The sequence below is a fragment of the Typopeltis vanoorti genome, chromosome 16 (assembly GCF_054136105.1).
Source record: "Typopeltis vanoorti isolate ZY-2024b chromosome 16, IOZ_Tvanoo_1.0, whole genome shotgun sequence".
Classification (NCBI taxonomy): domain Eukaryota; kingdom Metazoa; phylum Arthropoda; class Arachnida; order Uropygi; family Thelyphonidae; genus Typopeltis; species Typopeltis vanoorti.
In genome coordinates, this window is record NC_143564.1 from 25,031,399 (window position 1) to 25,053,964 (window position 22,566).

At 33.8% G+C, this 22,566-nt stretch overlaps 1 protein-coding gene across 1 annotated transcript in view; it reads right to left on the reverse strand.

Moving 5' to 3' along the window:
- Dhc98D (Dynein heavy chain at 89D) overlaps positions 1 to 22,566 on the reverse strand; it is a 1,285,966-nt gene that overhangs the window by 322,278 nt on the left and 941,122 nt on the right. The window contains exons 48-49 of the mRNA XM_090406627.1: positions 21,453 to 21,578; positions 8,578 to 8,795 (exon numbers count right to left, since the gene is read on the reverse strand). Coding sequence (XP_090262753.1) covers positions 8,578 to 8,795; positions 21,453 to 21,578 — 344 coding nt within the window. The remainder of the gene's footprint in view (positions 1 to 8,577; positions 8,796 to 21,452; positions 21,579 to 22,566) is intronic.

The window sequence follows — 22,566 nt, forward strand, 5'->3', positions numbered from 1 at the left end:
CCCCAAGAATTCTAGAAATTCCATTCCCTTATTGCTACATCCATCTTCCTTTTCCCAATTTATACTGCTGTAGTTAAAATCTCCCATAACAATCATTCTTCTTGCACTTGCCAAACTCAACTGTGTAAACATCTCCTGGTCCCCACCATCTGTGCTCCTTGGTTTGTAGCAACACCCCACTAAATATCCTGTCTTGCCCACCTCCACCTCACACTATATGCTTTCAAAATCATTAGTGCCACTGCTTTCCAAAGCCTCCACTTTTAGAAGACATAAGTCGTCACTTATCCTAAGCAGTACTCCACCACCACGCTTTTCCTTCCTATTCTACCAAAAAATGCTGTACCCTGCTACTTTTATTCCTGTTATTATATCCTCTTCTGTCAACCACGTCTCAGTGATTCCAATAATCTTTTGCTGATGTTATCAGCACCACCAATTCCTCTCCTTTATTCCGGATACCCCTGGCTTTAGCGTAAAGCATAAAAATGCCACTGTTTCTATACCCAGCATTATCCCCCTCTAGACTCCACAGGGCTCAGCATTACCTGATGTCATCCCCCTTCTCCTAAGTACCCATTCCCACAAGAGGGCACCCTGCTACCATTCACCCTGGGCATTCTAGAACGAGTTGGGTGTGTCAATGGTCTACATTGACACACCTAACTCGTTCAGAACAGCAATCTTTCCAGATGCCTACGTTCCTCATCAAATGCAAGCAGTCTCTAGCATACAATTCCTTTCTGTCCTCAAATGCCCTCCAAGCAGCCACATATTCCAATCCTCTCTTCTGACACATTCTAGCTATTATGTTATTCAATATTACTGCTCTTCTGCTGAGCTCATCACTATCATACCTAGGAAACATGCACACTATCTTTCCTCTCTGCATCTTCTTTTGTACAATCTCAAGCAAGAATCTGATATCTCTCGCTACCCAAGTTACATTACATCTCAAGTCATTTGTTTCTACCATCACAATCATCTCATCCACCCTTTTGCCCCTCTTAATTGCCATAGCCACACTTTCTATCGTTCCTCCAGGCAAATACTCCTCACGCATCCTATCTTGAACACCATGGATCATTGAGTCTCCATACATTATACCTCTTACCACCCTGTTCCTTGATTGCTCACATACATCCCTCACTCTCTCTCCTCTAACACTTTCTGTCTGTGTTCCATTACTTACCTGCCTTCCTGACATCACTCTATTCCTGATTCCAGTGCTCCCCAACATTCTTTCTTCATTCTTGAGTAGTTCTTGGAATACCCAATTCTTTGGAATAGACAAAAATGAAATGAATGACTTTTATGATGACCACCTTCATCAGATTCAGGGCTGATTTATAACCTAATCTTGTCCTTGGGGACCATCCTGTCACTAACTACCTCTCCAGTGTCTAGCCTAGTATTTCCCAACGTTTTTTGGATCATGCCCACCTCAACGCCTCAAAGATTTTGATGTCTTCCCTTGCCGACAATGGTGAATGTTTTCAGTATATCAGTGATGAGGTGACGAATGCTACATCATTTTCTAATTGCCCTCCAAAATATTCAAATTTGCCTCCCTTGTGGGGTGTACGCCCCACGTTGAGAAACACTGGTTTAGCTCTGCTCCTCCTCCTTCATTTTAAGCAAACACTACCACAATGGTTGTAAAATCAGTTAATAATGAGTTCTTGCATCAGAAATATGTCTACTAAAAGAAATCTCTCATCTGACAGAAAAATCGAAATTAATTGTGAGTTAGAATGTGGTGTGAAAAATGAAGTGTTGTAAAAAGTTTTCTTTGTCCTCTTCAACAGTATTGACATTGTGAAAGAATAAAAATATGTTTTCCATGCTGATATGTAAACAACATAATCCCCCCAAAATTAAAAAGTGTGATTTTACAAACATCAATGAAGCATTGCTTCAATTGTTTTCTGCACAAGGAAATGCTGGATTCTTAATAGCTGATTCAATCTTGAAGAGTCAACTGGAAAAATTTGCTAAACAATTTGGGCCAGACATTTTTTTTATATAACAATGGTTGGCTGGATCAATTTAAAAACCAACATAAATGTTATGTCAGTTTTTTTAAATATAATAATAATAAACTGACATAATGATGTTATGTTGGCGAATAAACTGTATTTAGTATTAAGTGATTGGATTTAAAATTATGGACAAATAAATTTTGATTAATATTAAGTGTACTGTAGTGTATACAAGCATATTTATACAAATCATATCTAGGTAATTAATTTTATTATTTTTTCTATCTCATACTTCTTTTGTTTTTTGAATCTATATTTTATCAAGTTATTGAGAATTTTAAAAAAAAGAGGAGGTAGATTTAACTCATCTCTGATATAGTGAGTGATGGTTATAACTAGGAAATGTTCACTGTCATGGTGTTTGTTATAAACATGCTAGACTGTATATTATACTTGACAACAAAATAAATCCTTCTTTTCTACTTTTTCCCTTTATTTAGAGAGGAAGTTCATGTTAAATGCATTAAAAAGACAGCAGGAAAAAAGATAAGTTTCAATATAAATTATTAGCAAATTTGTTTTAAATTTACAGAGTCTTGTCAAGTTAGATCATAATTGACTGTGGATAGTTTACATTTAAGGACAGTTGCAATAAGTCAGTTTTCCAATATGTTATCACACAGCCACCACCACCATTAAGGACTACATTTTGCATTTTGCAAGATTTTGTGCCATGCTGCACTTGCAGCATGTGCGCATTCTGGCACTTAAAAAAAGTTGTGGGGTAAGAAATTGGGGAGTAATGAGAGGAAGGTAAGATAGTGAATGAGAAAGAGATGGAGATATGATAGGAAAGCAGGTAAGTGAGAATGCAAGGAGAAAGTTGGAGGAGAAAGAGAGAGAGAGAGGGATGCAGATGAGCAAGGAATGAATGGATCTGTGAGGGGAGTGATGTATGGAGATTCAATTATACATAGGGTGCAGAATAGAATACCAGAGGAGAGCCTGCCTAGAAGAACAATAGAAAGTGTATCTATAGCAATAAATGTAGATAGTGATGGTTGATACAAATGATCAGAGAGGAGTAAAAGAGTTCAGGTTAATGGTAGAAACTGAGCAGCAGAAAAGGGTAAGATCACTATATTGTCCAGATACAATAATTCAGAATTGATGAGGAGAGCAGCATTTATGAAGAATTTTTTTGATAGAGAGGTCTGGAAAATGTGGATACTGTGCATCTGAACATAGAAGAGAACTTTATGCAAGATAAGAACTATACCTGAACATGGAAGGGCATAAGCATCTGGTGAGATAATTGTACGCTGGGCAAGTGAGAATGTTAGAGCAGAGAAACTGGAGTGGATGGTAGTAGGGTGGCCTTTTGTAAGGATAGTCTTCTTGTGAAATGAGAGAATGTATGGTACATTACAAGGTCAAATGTGAACTAGTGAAAATGATACTCTCAGCCTCTCCAAAGATTATAGGGCAAACAGGACAAACTTATGATAGGCAAGTGAAGTCCTCTCAAAGTGAAGAATTTGGAAAGAAATGCAATTTTGAAAGCATATAAAAGCACTAAATCTTGTCCTGCCCATCTCTACTTTATACTATATGCTTTCAAAATTGCCATAAAGCATATAGTATAATATAAAGTAGAGATGTGCAGGACAAGATTTAGTGGGACATTGCTATAGTACAGGGAACACAGAGGGTGATGAGCAGGAAATGTGTAAGCAAATCAGTTTTCTAACTGCAAATGTATGATCAATATGGGAGATTTTAACAATAGCAGTAATGTTGCAGAGAAAACAACATTAAGGAAAGGAAATGTCTGGAATTCTTGAGGCAAATATCTCAGTCAACATGTAGCAGAAAAAACACAAGGATCAAGAGTTTTGGATTCAGTTCTTACACCACAGAATCCGATTGTAACTGAGAGAAGTCCATAAAATTTATGTGGAATTATAAGGCAGGTGATTATAATAACCTCAGATATCAATCTGAAGTTAGTTCCAAGGATGTAAGAATTGGAAGGGAGAGATGTCACGAGTACATGGGAACTAGTAAAGAAATATTTATTAGCAGCAATGGTAAGTTAGATAATTTGAGTGAAAAAAGAACATCATTTAGTGCAAAGTGGATAACTAATAATATCATGAATGACATTATTACATGAAAATGGAAGTAACTGATGCAGAAGATATAGCGGAGTTGCTTAATGATTGCTTTATTGAGCTATTACATCCTGGAAAACTAGGTTTTATAACAAGAAGGATGGAGAGAGTTCAAGGTTTAAACAAACATGAGGAGAGTGTGTTTCAAATTCTAAGTACCCTAGATGTCCATAAGGCAATGGAACTGGATGGGAATTTGCCATGTGTTTAAAGATAATGTGTTCCTTACCATATTATCTTTAAACATTTTATCTTTAAGGCATTCTTGTAGTAAGTCCTTTGGCTTCTAAAGAAGAGTGGTTGATGGGTGAAAGACATATACTATTTATTTATTTATTTATTATTTTTTTAACCAGGGCTTGGGTAATTAAACAAACATGAGGAGAGTGTGTTTCAAATTCTAAGTACTCTAGATGTCCATAAGGCAATGGAACTGGATGGGAATTTGCCATGTGTTTAAAGATAATGTGTTCCTTACCATATTATCTTTAAACATTTTATCTTTAAGGCATTTTTGTAGTAAGTCCTTTGGCTTCTAAAGAAGAGTGGTTGATTGGTGAAAGACATATACTGTTTATTTATTTATTTATTATTTTTTTAACCAGGGCTTGGGTAATGGTTGGGCTCTGTTTGGAGTAAGGTCCTCATTCCAGTAAGGATTATAGGAAATATTTTTCAGATGTTTAGATAAGAAAAACAAAACAGTAATCAGACTTGACAGGGAAATCCCAGAGATTATTCCAATTGGCACTGTTGTACTTCACAGGACATAAGGAAGAGATTGTACGAGAAGCAGATCAATCACCTCTGTAGTGCAAAATGCATGCAAAGATATTTAATTATCTTTACAATATATCAGGAAAAGTTCATTCAGTTTTTTATTATAAAATTAAACAACTGCAGAAATTTTCATAAAATGTTTTATTCATTAAAATAAGCACCTTCACAATCTACAACTCTTTCCCAGTGAGATACAAGTTTTTAAATTCTGCTTTTATAAAATATTTGTGTTTAGAAGTAATAAGCCTTGCAACCTCCATTCAATCTCTGTTTTATTGCAGAACTATATTTCACATGTGATTGTCTAGCACCAAAAAAAGGTGATGATCACTTGGAGAAATGTCAGGAGAGTATTTCCCTTCCTAAAGCACAAATGTAAGTTTTGCAATATGAGTTTGAGTTATCCTGTAAGAATAGCACTTTCTTCGAATTAGGTAGTCCTGACTGTTTCTGAAATAATTCATCCTGCACACACTCGAGTTGCATCCAGTAGATCTCAGCTGTAATTGTTTGGCCTGCAACAAGACACCTGTAGTGGACAATACAAACTCCAGTCCATCACACACAAAACATAGTCTTCTGGGGATGAAGGGTGCCTTTGAAGTGTGAAGTGGACGGTACTGAATCGTTTAATGACAACCAATGATAAGTTCACTTCCTGTTAGAGTACAAGATCCAATTTTCATCATAAATGAGCAAGTAATTCAAAAATGGCTTGTTTTCATGATGTGAAAGAAGTGAAGAACAAACTGATAGCCTTTGAAGTTTATTGTCATCTGATAATGCATGTGGGAACCATTTCCTTAGCTTCCATGATGTTCCCAGTTGATGCAAATGAAAATGAACTGCTTCACCACTCATGTTAAACATTTGTGAAAGTTCTTGACATGTTAATCTTGAATTATTTTCAACAGCAGCACGTAATTCTTCATTATCAATAATGGAGGATCTTCATGAAAGTGATGAATCTTCTAGTGATTTATCACCAGAAACAAATATTTTAAATTTCTGTGCGGTATGTCCTGCTACCGCAACTTTTCCAAATGCCACACATATCTTATAACATGATTCTGAAGTCTTTAAACTGAGTTTATATTCATAAAGCAAACAAGCCAGAATTACACCAGGTTCAACTGACATTTTAAAAGGTTCAAATTCATAGAAAAATAGTACACACCAAGTTAGAGTACATTGATTGATTGACACATATATATGCCTTATGATACATATAAAAAATTGCACTCTGCAAACTACTACAAAATAAAACAAACCATTGCAGTGAATTCTAAAAAAAATTGCACAAACATTTTTGGTTAACTGATAATAAAGCTAAATAATTGAGATTAAAGTGTTTATGTAATTAGATACTAAAAAATCAATCTTCAGAGATCAATATTAAATACATAAGATTGGTTACTGGATTGAGGAGAGAGGTAAAGGCAGCAAACGAAAAGCAGATTATGTAAAGGGATTCAATTATTACAAAGCTAGTTATCTCTGGCATGGAATGCCAGATCTAACAAATGCAGATGTTCTGCCCCTCATTCAGAAGGAACCAAACATACTTAGTCAGGATAGTTAAGAGTTAAAGTGAACTGTAATTGTAAAGGATGCCAAATGAGGTTTAGTAAGCAATAACAGATCAGGTTGAGATGCAAGCAAGTCATTAATGCTTATGTTGAAAACCCAGATGTCAGTGAAGTAATGTACACACATACACTTTTTATTCTTTTTTTTCATGAAATTTCATTTTTAAGGTTTGTGTGGGATGTGCTTACATTGTTGTTGTTTTATTTTTTGACAAGTTTTAGTTGTAATTTTGATTTTTTTAATACCACAGAGTCATGATTTTTATCATAGTATCTTGGTATAGTATCTTTGCAAGGATGCTTAGATGCTGATTATTACTCATGTTGTTCTCAGATGAGAAAATACATCTAGGAATAATAATTAACTTTAACTATTTTTACACTAGTATTATCAGACCAATATTTTGCCTTGGTCACCAAGGCATTTTCATGGACACAAAGATATAACATACATTTATACCAGTAGAAAGCAAAAAAAAGACTGAGTGTAAAAGGTGGGATTCTAAAGTCCTAGCTGGTGACCTCTATGAATGCAGTGATGAGATCATGCTTCTCCTGAAGATTTCAAGATGATCATCTCTCAGATTATGGGATAATGTGAGGCAACCAATGCGAAATACTAGTCTAATAATTTAATAACTAAATAAATTTAGTTATTTACTAGACATATGTTTTCTCTTATAAACAATAATATGAGTACTGATTTCAGAAGCTTGCAAAACAGAAGTGGGAGTAAAAGACTTGTGAACATGACGACTTCAACACAGGGAATACCTAGATTTCAGTCCAAGCATAACCTTGACAGAGCTGCTCATGTGCTGCTATACTCAGTCTCCCTCCAGGCACAATCTGGCAGAATAGGTAGCAAAAGAATTAATCACTATCTGGTTGGGAAGCCTCTAATCGGCATCAAGTAGTGTTCCATGTAATGCTTTTTGTCAGGTTCTGTTCCTTGGAGGAGATGCTGGTCCCTTAGTTAAGTAAAGTGTGTTGAGCATGTCAATGAAGTCTATTGCACAAAGGAAAATGCAGGAAGAGAGCAGAAAATTTTCTGTGCTGCAGGAAGAAGGGAGTGGCTGGGAGATGCTATATACTATACAGAATATTCATTAATGCATTATAAATATTTATTTAAACATGAGAATATTTAAACTTTAAACGAATAAACATTAATTTTGTTTATTCGTTTAAAGTTATTGTTTACTCCTTTCTCACAAACACATGAATGTTAGATGATTGCCAGGAATACTGAAGGATCATGATATATATATATATATATATATATATATATATTATAAGAACTGACATTAAGAACCAATGAGCAGCAGAATGAAATATTAGGGAATTAAAAAAAATAATTAAAACTTAAAATATTAATTAAAGATATTAAACTTTATTTTTCTTAGATGAGGTTGTTTACTTGTTGTATTTTCAATACTTTCCATCAAGGATACACTCATTGGAACAATGTTTTTTTTTTAATTTCATTTTTTGTTAAGTTGAAACTATAAAATCCTATTTAGAGTAAAGTGAGAGAAAGTTTGCTATTCTATATTAGTATAGAATATATTGGAGCCTCCATAGCTCAGTCAGTATAGACCAAGCCCTTTGTTCAGAAAGATCTGAGTTCGATTCCCATCAGTGATGTGAGGAGCCTTTATCTGGTCTCCTTCAACTAAAGGTGCATTAGCTGGTCTCATATGGAGGTGGAGGGTTTTTCTTCCTGGTAACTCAGGTTTTTCATCCCTCGAAACAGACAAACTGGTCCCGTGAACACACACATGACTACAGTCGTAAATATACTATTGCAAGGAAGGCAACAGGAAACCACCTTGCTTCATAATCATCTCCCTAGTATGGTAACATATAGTTACCCGCACCAGCCATGGCTGAGGGAATAGGATAGGATAGAATATATTAATATAATCTAAAACTAATAAATTAGTAGAAAAAAAATTGGGAATACAATTTGCATTAAATTTCACAACAATAAATCTCAGCTATTCCATCTCAAAGGTTTTGACAGAGAAAAATAATTCCTGTGTTACCAACCGATTTTCTTCAGACCCAAGACCAGATATCAGTTTATCAGCAGCTATAAGCCTTTTTTCCATTAGGGTAGCTTCTTCTTGTAGTGTTTTTTTTTCTGACATAGCTGATTCATATTGCTCTGAAAAGGATTTCAGTTGTTCCTCGAGAGTTTCAACTTCGTTCTGAATTTTTATTAATTCTTTCTTTGCTTGATAGAAGTCTTTTTCTAGTTGTGCCACCTAAAACATAAGATATGAGTTATTATACCTTACCCCCATTCTAACTGTAAAGAAATTTAAAAAAAAAAGAAATTACTAAAAAATCCAGATGAAAAAACTATTCTTTTTCCCAATTGAGTCATTGGTTTTCTGAAAGTATGACTGTGGTGCATTTATGTATAACCTAAATAAATTATTCATTTATAAATATTTTAGAGATTACTAAACTAGATGATGCCAAATATAAACTTTCTGGATTTTTTTTTTTCTCTGGGGAGTGAGAAGCAAGTTTTTTTGCATGCAGAGATGTGAATGATTGGAATGCCTTGCCTGAGAGTGTGGTGTCTGCAGAGAATTTGAGTGTGTTTAAGACATGGTATGATGAGCTGTGTATATAATAAAAGGACCTCCTAGATGAGTCTTTGACTCCATGGAGTCTTGGGAGTAATAATCATCATCATACGTATCAAGGATTTAGGCCTAGTATGGCCTGTTCCGGCCTTAGAAGTCATCGTTGAATCGTTTAAGAGGACGTCCTGGTTTTCTTTTTCCTAATGGCTTGTACTTTAAGGTTTGTTTTGGTAATCTTTCTGTTGTCATTCTTTGAACGTGTTCCATCCATCTATGTTTATATTTTTTAATTTTTTCAATTACTGGTTCTTGGTTTAATTCTTTCATAATATCTTCGTTTCTTTTGTGATCAAATAGGGTATACTTTGCAGTTTTTCTCATAAACTTCATTTCTGCTGTTGTTAATCTTTGTTTGTCTTTTTGTTTTATTGTCCAGATTTCGCTTCCATACATTAAGACCAGTAGGGCTAATGTATTGTATACTTTTAGCCTGGTTTGTTTTTGAACTAGGTTTGGTTTAAATATAGAGTTAATTACTCCTGTTATTTTTAAATATTTTGCAATTTTTATGTTTATATCTTTTTCATTTTCATATGTTATCATACATCCTAGGTAGTTAAATGAATTCACCTGTTCTAAGATCTTGTTATCTAATACTATTTTAGTTCTTGCTGGATCTTGTCCTTTAAAGGCCATAGTTTTTGATTTTTCCATTGATATTATCATACCATAATCTTTGGATATCTCATTTAGATTTAAAATAGCTTTCTGTAAGTTATCTTCAGAATTTGTAATTATTATTTGGTCGTCTGCAAAGAGGAGAGTGTTTAAGTTAACTGTAGGTGAAAGTTTAATTCCTTGATGTAAATTTTTACTCCATTTTATTATTATTTCATTTAAGTAGATATTAAAAAGAGTTGCTGAGAGGGGACATCCCTGTCGGACCCCTTGGTTTATCTCTCTTGTATATGATAGCTCATGATTTAATCTTATTTGTATTTGATTATTTTCATATATACTTGTGACAGCTTTTAGGATATTATTTGGTATTTGTCTTTCTTTTAATATGTTAAATAATATGTTTCTTTTAACTTTGTCAAATGCTTTTTCAAAGTCAATAAATGCAATATGTGTTTCTAAATTATATTCTCTTCTTTTCTCTCTTATTAATTTTAGGCAGAAGGCTGGGTCTATACATGATCGTCCTTTTCTAAATCCATTTTGTACCTCTAGAATAAAGTTTTCAGAATATTTCATTAGTTTGTTATTTAAGATTCTGCTGTATATTTTGTAACATGAATTTAGTATACTGATACCTCTATAGTTTTTAGGGTCATCTCTATTACCTTTCTTAAAGATAGGAATCACAATTGCTTTTTTCCATTCTATTGGGGGGATACCAGTTGAGTAAATTTTATTTTAAAAATAATAAGAGTCTTCCTTTGAATCTTGTTCCTGCATATTTATATAGTTCCAAACCTAGCTTATCTTCTCCAGGTGATTTTCCGTTTCTTGTTTCTTTCAGGCTGATTTCTAATTCTTCTTCAATTATTTCCTTTTCATTTTCGTTAATTGTTTCCCAGTTGTCTTTTTTAAAATATTTGTCTGTCCACAGTTCTGTGTAGTAATTTAGAAATTCTTCTAATTTCAATTCAGTGTTTAATTTTATGTTTTTTTTGGTATCTGCATTTAGGTGTTTCAAGATCTTATATACATTGGGTCTTATTTTATATAAATCATGTTCTAAATTAGAAACAAATTTATTCCATGATTCTCTATGTCTTTTTCTGACTTCTCTTTTAGCTATGGCTCTTATTCTTTTATATTCTATTTCATCTTCTAATCTTTTACTGCTTAACCTTTTGTGATAGGCTTCTTTTTTCTTTTTGATTATTTCTTTGATTGTATCATCCCAGATCATCAGTTTTTTTTCTTTTATTGAATTTTTTGGTCTTTCCTAAGCTTTTATTTGCTGCTGCATTTAGTATCATTTTTATATTAAGCCATTCTATTTCTATTTCTTCATTTTGTTTTATTTTATCTAGATACTGGTTAATTCTTTGTTCATATAGCCATTGTACATTTGTGTCGTTCAATAGTCTAGTTTTATAAACAAATGTTTCAATTTTTCTTTCTGTTCTTGTTACTTGTAGCCATTTAGGTGGTAATCTTAATTTTATTTTAACAAGGAAGTGGTCACTGCTTATTTCATATCCTCTGTGAACTCTAACATCTAGTGAAAATTTTGATGTCTTTTCATTTAATATGAAGTAATCTAATATTGATTTCCATCCTCTTGCTGCCCAAGTATATTTATGTATGTCTTTATGTTTATAGAAGGAATTCATTATTTTTAGGTTATTATAAACTACAAAGTCAATCAATTTTTTACCATTTCTGTTTAGAGTGTGTTCTCCATGTATTCCTATATTATTATTAATTTTCGTGTTTCCAATTGTTGCATTTAAGTCTCCTGCTAAAATTATGTAATCATTTTTATTTATTTTATTATATATGTTTTGTAGCTGATTATAAAAATCAATATTATCCTGTTCTCTTCCTTATGGGAGTAATAATAATAATAATAATGCTCTTCAGTCATTTTTTACATCTTTTTCTCCGCTATCTTTCATTTTATTCTTTCTCAGTTTTCTGTTCATTTCCAACATATGTCTAATTTCATTTTGCATATGCCTCATCTTAATTCTCTTCTTAATCATTTCATTCTTCAGTTCCTGCATACCACAACTGTTGCTGGTATTTCTCCATTAGTCAGTATTTTTTTCAGTTTTCACAGTCACATTAGCTCTTGCACTGTCAGTTAGAATCACTTCTGCTCTCATATTTATGCTTGTTTTTCCTTTTTCAATGATTTCCTGTTTATATATTCACTATAATTTATATATATATTGTTGGATCCTACTTCTTCTCAATCTATACTTTGGATCCAATATATAGTTATTAAGATGTTCTTAACTAGTTGATAGGTTGCAAGTTGATTTCTAATTCAAATATAAAGAAAATTTATATTTAAAGACTGCGCCACTTTATATCTGAATTAGTTCAAGACTTGAAGAAAAACCAACTCTCAACTACCTTTCCTTTATATGTTGTTATTATATATACTGGCCGAGAATATTTAACTTACTTAATTTACCTGCTTTGGTTCGAATATTTTATGAATGGTGCAGTAAAAGAGATTCAGGCAAAATACAACTTTTGATTAACAAAAACAAACATTTAATTTTAGAATCATAAATTTTACACTTAGATTCAAATCAGTAATTAAGATATTACAAACATTTTAACTCCTCAGATAAATTCAATCATACAACTCATACAATGGTAAATCTGTTATCTTTATAATACAGTCGTCTCACAGTTCCTTAAGTTCCAAATACAATAAAAATTGCAGTAACTCCTCTTCACAAACTAACACTTTTAATTTTACACTTCAGCTAATTTTCACAATAGTTACTGTTAACATAAGGAAATTCTAGGATGAAACACACTCACATCTCTGCATAGGAATATTAATGGTTGGAATAATCTTACCGATAATCTTCTATCTTCATCAACTTATACACAAACACTTTTTATAACCGTAAACACTTTTAACAATAAACGGCACTCATTAAAATAAATCATCTAAGCATTAACTGAATTAATTCACGGTCACAATACACATAATCAGACGTTCTTGCATGAAGCACTACTGATCACTCATGAATTAAGGCAATACACAATAATTCCCTATCTTGAGGTTTTATATGCACAGTTGTTCATTCCTCCTGCATTCAAATAATTCTTTAGGCACTATAATTCTAAACACAGCTAACGGTAAACTTCAACTTCACAGCCTCTACTATTCTCTAGAAACTTCGTACTTTGCTTCAAGGTTCCGTATGTCCTTGAAAGGTCGGCGCTAAAATTAAATCGCAACTGAAGTATCGCTAGTCTATTTAATAGTCTCTCAGCTGTTTTTCGCAGCTATAATTGTTATTCTACAACTTATTAGCTAACTGCTTCTCGACTAGTAGACTTAAAATAGCTGCTTGAGTGACTTGCCGACTCTCTAATATCACACTCTGATTCTCGAATGGCCAATGTTCCGATTCCAACCCAATGCCAATCCTCTCTCTCTCTGTTTCCTCTCTATCTTTATTTTCAGCATTCCTCCTTTATATATGTGTTCTTCCTGCCTAAATTGTTCTCGTGGTTTCTTTGACTAAACTTTCAGCTTTTCTCCCTCACGTACTATTCCAAACTTGTGCTCGCTCACTTACATACGTCTCCATGACAACAAAAGAAAACATAATAAAATTGAGCTATTGCATAATGCTAAACTTCTGCAAATAGGAATAAATAAAGAATATTTACATTTCAATTAATGCGCAGTTAAAATATCAAATACAAATTCTTATAATATTAACATAGCAATAATAAGCTAAATATCTTGATAATATTTTAACACAGAGTTTTTTCTACTATTAATACATATATTCTTGATTAATTTTCTAATTATTATTAGAACTTCAAGGAAAATTACATGAATAATAAATCTTAAGCAAGGGACTAACAAATAATATGTAAACAAGTCTTGCTTAGTATATGATAGATTATGTTAAATGTGAATGAAGAACAAAAACATACAAAATAATTTCATTCACAGTTGAACAAAATATATATATATATATATATATATATATATATATATATTTTATATATATAGCGCAGATAATTAATATGCATTCAGTCTCAGTAAAACCAACCTAATAAATTTTTGGTAACATGCATATAATTCTTCAAAAATATAACAAAAAATAAAACTTGTCTTTGTCATCGAAAGATGTTGAAAGTTATATTTTTCACTTGGTTAGACTAAAAAAATTTAGTTTAATCCTTTATCCAAGTGTGAGCAAACAAAGTTTGCACCTGAAAGTATCTTCAGGACTGGGGTAAGGTGGTACAACACTGGGCAACTCGTTGCAAAGGTGGAGCAAGCTAACATCACTCCTCTCTCAGTATATCCCATAATGCAAAACACATCTCCTTGCGGATATGTATAATGTTATGCATTAAGGGAAGGGCCACTACCCAGACTAGTTTCGACCTTTATTGAGGTCTCTTCAGTGGGAGCCAGGCCCAAGTGGAGATGCCCAGACTAGTTTCAACCTTTATTGAGGTCTCTTCAGTGGGAGCCAGGCCCAAGTGGAGATACCAGGGAGAAGCATTAGCAAGGTCATCTCTACCTATAGGAGTTGCCAAACGGTGTGCCACCTTTTTATTAAATTACTCTGGATTTAGAGAAAGATGTTGAAAGTTTTATTTTTTACTTGGTTAGACTATAATAAATTTAGTTTAATCCTTTATCTAAGTGTGAGCAAACAAAGTTTGCACCTGAAAGTATCTTCAGGACTGGAGTTTCGACCTTTACTGAGGTCTCTTCAGTGGGAGCCAGGCCCAAGTGGAGATACCAGGCAGAAGCATTAGCAAGGTCATCTCTACCTATAAGAGTTGCCAAATGGTGTGCCACCTTTTTATTAAATTACTCTGGATTTAGAGAAAGTTATGTTGTTAGAAGAGTGATGTTAGCTTGCTCTACCTTTGCGACGAGATGCCCAGTGTTGTACCACCTTATCCCAGTCCTGAAGATACTTTCAGGCGCAAACTTTGTTTGCTCACACTTGGATAAAGGATTAAACTAATTTATTATAGTAAACTTTCAACATCTTTCTCTAAATCCAGAGTAATTTAATAAAAAGGTGGCACACCGTTTGGCAACTCCTATAGGTAGAGATGACCTTGCTAATGTTTCTGCCTGGTATCTCCACTTGGGTCTGGCTCCCACTGAAGAGACCTCAATAAAGGTCAAAACTAGTCTGGGTAGTGGCCCTTCCCTTAATGCATAACATTATACTATCCGCAAGGAGATGTGTTTTGCATTATGGGAGATACTGAGATAGGAGTGATGTTAGCTTGCTCCACCTTTGCAATGAGTTGCCTGGTGTTGTACCACCTTACCCCAGTCCTGAAGATACTTTCAGGCGCAAACTTTGTTTGCTCACACTTGGATAAAGGATTAAATTAAATTTATCATTATTGTCTTTGTCATCATTCATAATGTGAATGATGTTTGATCAGATAGAAAGGCAGTTCCAGCAAAAGTATGTTAGCATAAGAGGGTGAAGAATAGTGAGAAAAAATGATGAGTGTCCATTAAAAAAGAGAGCATGAATGATATGAAAGAGAGAGAGAGAGTGAATGGCAGTGAGAAAGTAATGCAGCAAGACAACATTTAAGTTGGATGATGCAAGATATGCGGCTTGTGAAGAAAGACATTAAGAGTTAAGTAAAGACATTAAGCAGATAAGTATGGATAAATTTGGAAGAATCAAATGAAAGACAGCCATGAAAAAGAGTTAAGGAATGATTCGAGAGTGGTTATATATGATGGATATTCTTCTGTTAAAGGTGTGACGAATGAGAGAATGCAAAAGTTTGCTTTCAAGAAGGAAGAATAGATGAGGCTGAATGATGCAGGCTTTGGATATAAGGAGTAAGAGAGTTGGTGGTGTTGTAAGAGGAGGACTGAGGATGAATATTATGAGTTTATTGAGAAAAAAATAAAAGATAACAGTGTGATAGGAAATGTAGTTAGCATGATGCCAGAAATGACAGTGATAAGTTGTGATGGCAAGCAAGAGTGCAGTTTGTGAATGTGAGGAATGAATGGAACTGTATAAAAGTGATGGATCCATTTCACTTGAGTTGACTAGAAGGCACTGTAATTTGGAAGAGCAGGAGATTATGGTAGGAGAGACCGAGAAGGTGGTGTCTATGAATGGAGAAGTGAAAGGAGAATGGAGAACAGAATGCAAGACGAAGAAGCAAATGGAGGAAATAAGGTTGGACATTATTCACATTAAAGTAGCAATTCTTATCCATTCTCCAGAACAAACAGTAACTTGTGTCTACATCTTAAATATCATGGTAAAACAGGTAGAAGCGTTAACATCTGCTTCATATGTACAATCATAATACATATGATCACAAACTCCAATGAATTTTAAACTCCAATATATTTGAAAGTTCATTTCCATTTGTTTATATTGGCATTATTGGTATTTAACAAATATTGGTTGTTCAATGATTGAATGAGGAAGATGTCATAAAATGTAAAGGTATACCTAAGGAGCTACTCTGGTTTATGTGTGCTAATGCCAGAAGTATCACGAATAAGGAGAAGTTTTTTGGCATCGGTTAATGTAACACAACTAAAGTTATAGGAATTAGTGAGACCTATTTGACAGCATATGATGTAGTTACAGAGAAAGAAAGAAACTACTGGATACAGTATTTTCAAGGAGGATAGAGAGAACAGGATGAGAAAAGAGGTACTAATGATGACAACAGATGAACTGCAGCCAAAAAGAGTAAGAGATTAGCAGAAGACACAGATGTGGAAGGCAATGTGGTGTGAGATAGAAGTAAAATCCAAAATATACATGTAGTTGCTTCTGTAGTCTGCAGGCACAGGGGGGGAAGATGTAGAAGATGCATTGGCAAATCAGCACAATGTATGATTTAGAATAATTATTATTGGGGGGGGGAGCTTGAAGAAAACACAAATTTATTTATCTATTAAAAAATAATTACTGTAAACAGAATGTGATGGAGTTTGAGAATGGGCTTTTGGTTTGAGAATGCTGGATCTGGTCATATGATCAGAATATCTGTCCATAACAAACATAGCTACATTGCCTGCAATTTGGGTAAGTGATTATGCAGTCTTGCCTTAGGATACTGCCAAACATGGAATTTTCAGTTGAGAAGGGGTATGTGGAACTAGTGGGAAACTATGATTATGGCAAGTTAGGGTGGGAGCTTGAAGCATACGTATGGTAATTATCTTCAAAGAAAGGACGTCAGCAATGCATGGAAAATGGGAAAGAGATATCTGAAAGAAGCAATATCAGATTGTATATCTAAGGTCAAGAGAATAAATTGGATAGGAGTTAAATGGATGTGCAGTATTATCACGTGGGAGATGTAAAAAAAAGAAAATGTTGCAGTGGATCTATCCAGAGAAAAGTGATCAAAAAGTTCATCAACAATACAAGACCAAAACAGAAAAAAAATAGGAGGAGGCATATAGTAAGGAAACCAAAATCAGATTATAAGAACAAAGTAGCTGAAAGGAAGAATGACCACATAAGGATGATTTTAAAGAGGGCTGATGTTAGAGAGGTGACTGAAAAAAAGACAAAAATGGTTGTGTTACTCAGTGATCACTCTATCATCTAAGTGAAGATAACTGACAGACGTGGCAAGAACTGATATGGGAAGGTTGATGAATTGGAAGTACTCATGATACTGAAGAATCTTGATGCAAATGATTAGAGGATATATCGGCATGCATATATGAGGATGCACAGGAATCAGTACTACTTCTAACTAGGCTGTACAAGTAGTGTGATAGAGGGAGAGAATAACAAGCAAAATATAAATGAAAAAGTAAGTTTTAATAATTGTGAAGTTTTCAGAAATGGTCTTAATTGGAAGGATGAATGGCAAGCAAGAGTGAGTGAGTAGCTTGTGGACAGAGATAGATGAACCGAAAGAGGGAGTGGAATATCTCGGGAACGAGTTGAGAAGTGTGAAAGATGACATTAAATGAATGGAAGAAATGAATGCAAGGTGAATCAGAGTAGGAGTCAGAGAGAGTTATGGGAATGATAGAAGAGAAAAGAATAGAAGAAACAGTAGAAGAGAGAGAGAATAGAAACAGTAGGAGAGAGGGAATGAGAGGGATGCAAGGGAGTGCTCGAATCAGGTATAGAGAGATGCCAAGTGAGCAATCAAGAAACAGAGTGGTAAGAGGTGTCATGTATGGAGACTCGATGATCTGTGGCATGCAAGATAGGATGCTAGAGGAGTGTTTGCCTGGAGGAACGATAAAGAGTGTGGCTATGGCAATTAAGCAGGGTGAAATGGTGTGTGAGATGATTGTGATGGTGGGACAAATAACTTGAGAGGCAGTGTAAATCGGGTTACGAGAAATCTGAGATTTATGTGTGTGTGTGTGTGTGTTGCCCAGGTATGATAATGACAAGCTGAGTAGAAGAGCATTAATAATGAATAGCATGATAGCCAGAATGTTTCAGAAAAATGAATGTGTAGATGGATATGTAGGCTTGGAATATGTAAATGCTTGGAGGGCATTTGAGGACAGAACGGAATTGTATGTAAGGGACCATTTGCATTTAAATGAGGAAGGATATAGGCATCCTTCCTCATTCAACCGATCCACCAATTTTTCCCTCAAACGTTTGGTTTGTGTACCAAAGAACAATAAATGGAAGTGATAGGACAAATAATTTTGTGGAAGCTTGTCATCTAAAATTGCAATTGAGCTTTGGCAGCAGCACAAGTCATCCAAATTTGTGGATTTTTATAAATGGAATACAAAAAATTAAAAAAATATGATGTTCGTTATGAAAGAGCAGTAGTAGGTTATCAACATCAGACAAATGTAGATATTACAAATTTTGAAAAAAGTTATAAATTACGATAGGGAAAATATAACAGAATATTTACGTGGTATTGCATATAACTATAATATGAATTAATAAATTTAAAATATAAATTTTGTTTTGAATTTCATATATTTTTTTTTGTTTTAATGTATATATGTAACATGTGTTAAGGCAATATGATTTAAATGGACTGGCAGTATGAGCAAAACATAATGGTTTAATGTGGAATATGTGTCAAATTATAAGTTCTGGGATGTGAAAGATTACAAGCTGTGTACCACATTGATTGAACTGTACTCCAGGAAATTGGTGAAGCTAGGATGTTTTTTTTTTTTTTTTTTTTTTTTTTTTTTTAGGGGGGGATGTTGATGGATAGGGAGTAGAAGTTCAGAGAGCAAGTATATAAATTAACCAAGTTACTTCATAGGATCACTTGGTTATTGAAGAATACACTAAACAAAGATCAACAAGTTTTTTCATGGTCAACATGTCTTTTCAAAATGTTTCATGAAAGGCCAGTGGTGTTCACTGGGTATTTCAATGGGTAAGATGTGGTCAGGCACCATTATTAAAAAATCATTAAATTTGTATTTAAAACTTTATTAAAAAAACTTGTTCTATTTATACATCAGTTTAATCCTTTGTTTTCAAGATCTAAATGCGATGTAATCATTGGTTTACTATTTTTAACAATTTTTAACTTGATCTTGTATTCTTGGTTTGAAAAAGGTGCAGACAATATCTTCAACACTGGTTCATGTTGTCAAGAAGGATAAAAATAAATATCAGTTAAAAAAAAAAAAAAATATATATATATATATATATCTAATAGAAAATCACACTGTAATTCTTGACTGCAAGTGACCTACTGAGTAGAACTTAGCTATCTGTGCTATCGACAGCTTGTGCACCTGATTCTCAAACAAATTGCAATCAGTGCAAATGTGCCAGCATGCATGCATGCTGCATTATCTCCACTCACTTTTAGCAATTAAAAATGCACAGAACCTTTTTTGCAGACTTTCCATATGGAGAATCACATTACTCTACTTTCATATATGACTAGTCAATGTGTGCTTCAACAACAACAATGCTTGCCTTATATGATTCACAGATACGCTATGAATGTCTTGATGTTTGTAAGAGTTCATGGCTATTTATTTCAAACAAATAAATAAATTCATATAAATAACTGTTCAAAAATTATTTTCTCAAATGTTTGTGGCACATAACTAACACACCTGGAATATACATTCCTAGGGCATGTGTTTTAAAATGTTCCACACAGAAGTTGGTACGGAGGGAGGAGGAAAGGGAAGAACTATGCTGGTAGGTAGCCTCTACCTGTGTATTTTATTCTTTCAAGTGAAGTAATCAGTATGGATGATAGAGCTGTAGAGATCTGTAATGTAATTTTTAAAAAGTAAAGATTCAAGTAAAAAAGCACACACACACACACACACACACACACACACACACACACACACACACACACACACACACACACACACACACACACACACACGCACGCACGCACACACACGCACGCACACACACACACACACACACACACACACAATATATATATATATATTAATAACTGGTTAAGATGTAAAATTTGAGTTTATTAAAATAAATGGTCAGTGAAAGAGAGTATTTTGCATTTAAATTAAAAATTAAGTATCTTACAAATTAAATAAGTTAAATATTGATATGGTTGTCTGAGTGGTTAGCATACCAATCTTTAATCAATAGGTTGCAGGTTTGAATTTGCCATTGGCATGGATATTTGTCATTGTTTTAAGATGGGAGATGAATTTCATTGTTGGATGTTTTCACACCCAACAATGAAATTGTTTATTGTAGTGGATGGAAAAATGTTTCGTGTTTAGTCTAGAAGCATGAATCTCCATATTATGTAAAATAAATAAATAATATAAAAGAAAAAAATAATTAAAAATCTTAAGCCCACTCATTGCACTAATATAATATAGGTTTACAATTTTCATTGTTGGGGAGCCAAATAACAAACTGAAAAGCATATAAACTGTATCAAATTACATATAATTTACTGCATGTAGTTTGTGATGGATGTGCCATTAAAAAATAATAAAAAAATAGGAAAAAACTTTACTTTTTCTGATTGTAATCTTTTTTTTTAATATTAAGTTTGTTTCTTTTAAAATACAGTTATTTGACCTCATATATTATGAAAAGTTTTGATAGTTAAGGGGTTTGTTTTGGGACCATTACTGTTTAACTGGAATGTTAATGACACTGGGAGAGGTCTAAATGAAAACATGCAGTTGTTTACAGATAATGCAAAGTTAGGGCAGAACTCTAAAGAGAAAATGTGTCTAAAAGTTGGATCTGAGTAGACTGTATCAGTCAGCAGTAAAGTGAATGGGAGGGTATTATATCAATGATATCCTCCCCCACTCACTTGTCCCCTGATAGGATGTAAAGTATACAATGGGTAGGTAATTTTGAAACAGAAGGAGGAAAAGAATGATTTGCAAGTGATAGTGGACAAGGACTGGAAGTTTGTTGAAAAAAATGTTGTTTACAGTCTCAAGAATGGGAGGAGGAAGAGGGACAATATGAATAAAAAATATAACTTGGTATGGGATTGTTACTAATTAAATGATGAAGAATGGACAGAGATAATGGGCATTGGTATGTGTGACAAGGGGACAATCTACAATCAATGTTCTAGTTCCATGATAATATAATAATAAGAAGAAAAACAGCTGAAAAAGTTAAATTCAAACTGAAATAATATTCCAACCTTTTCTCGCTTTGGTTTGATATCCTTATTTACATAGCAGTAACCCATAACAGCCTCTACGAATTTGAAAAGGCCAGCTCCAGCTCTACTGATAGATCGCATTTCATCAACTGTCATGTCCATCATCTAAGATGAAAAATAAATATAAAATTAGTACTAATGGTCACATAAAACATACTAAAATAGCACAGTTATTAATGTTATTATTATGTTAGTATTTCCATGGAGTCAAGACTCACCAATGAGACCCACACTAACCTTTATGCACATAATACCCATCATACCTCTCTATAAACTCATTTGCTACCAGGGTACTCACAACTGCCTCTATCTGGTAACCCACTTCCCTCATCCACCAATCTCCAAGCAAAAATTATCATCTGCACACCCATACTAATCACATTCTTAAATAAATTATGGGGGTTACCCCTATAGGTTCTCCCCAATAGTTCTCTCGCTCTCTCTCCCTCTATTCACCATGTATTGAAAATTTACATTTTACGTCAATCTTATACAACCACTTTAATCATTTAAAAGTTTCTATCATGTTTATCTTTTCTACCTATCAACTAAACTTTGCAACCTACACACCCACAACCTATTCTAATGGGGAACATTCCATAGACCAGTCACCAGCTTGGTCACTTGTTTTTAAATCCTGTTCACCATCTCCTTCTCCCCCACTAGAAGCCAAGTGGCAATCTGTGCACAGTGGTCAAGATGCAGAAAAATCATATCATCTGTACACACCCATACTAATCACATTCTTAAATAACTTATAGGGATAACCCCTAGTTCTTTCTCTCTTTATTTGCCATGTTTTGAAAATTTACATTTTGTGAAAATCTTATACAATCACTTTAATCATATCTTTACTTGTTAGTGTGCTTTCAAACATCCAAATGATCCTATGAGACATTTTACCAACTTTTGCAATTTTTTTTAAACCTTAGCTTTCTGTCCACCATTAACCCTAAGTCTCTAACCTCATCTCCTACAATCCACTACCATCAATGTGTACACAGTATGTAACCTATTCAAAAGTGCATAATCTTATATTTTGCAACATTAACCCGTCACCCACAATACCAATTTATTTAAATCACCCTGCAAG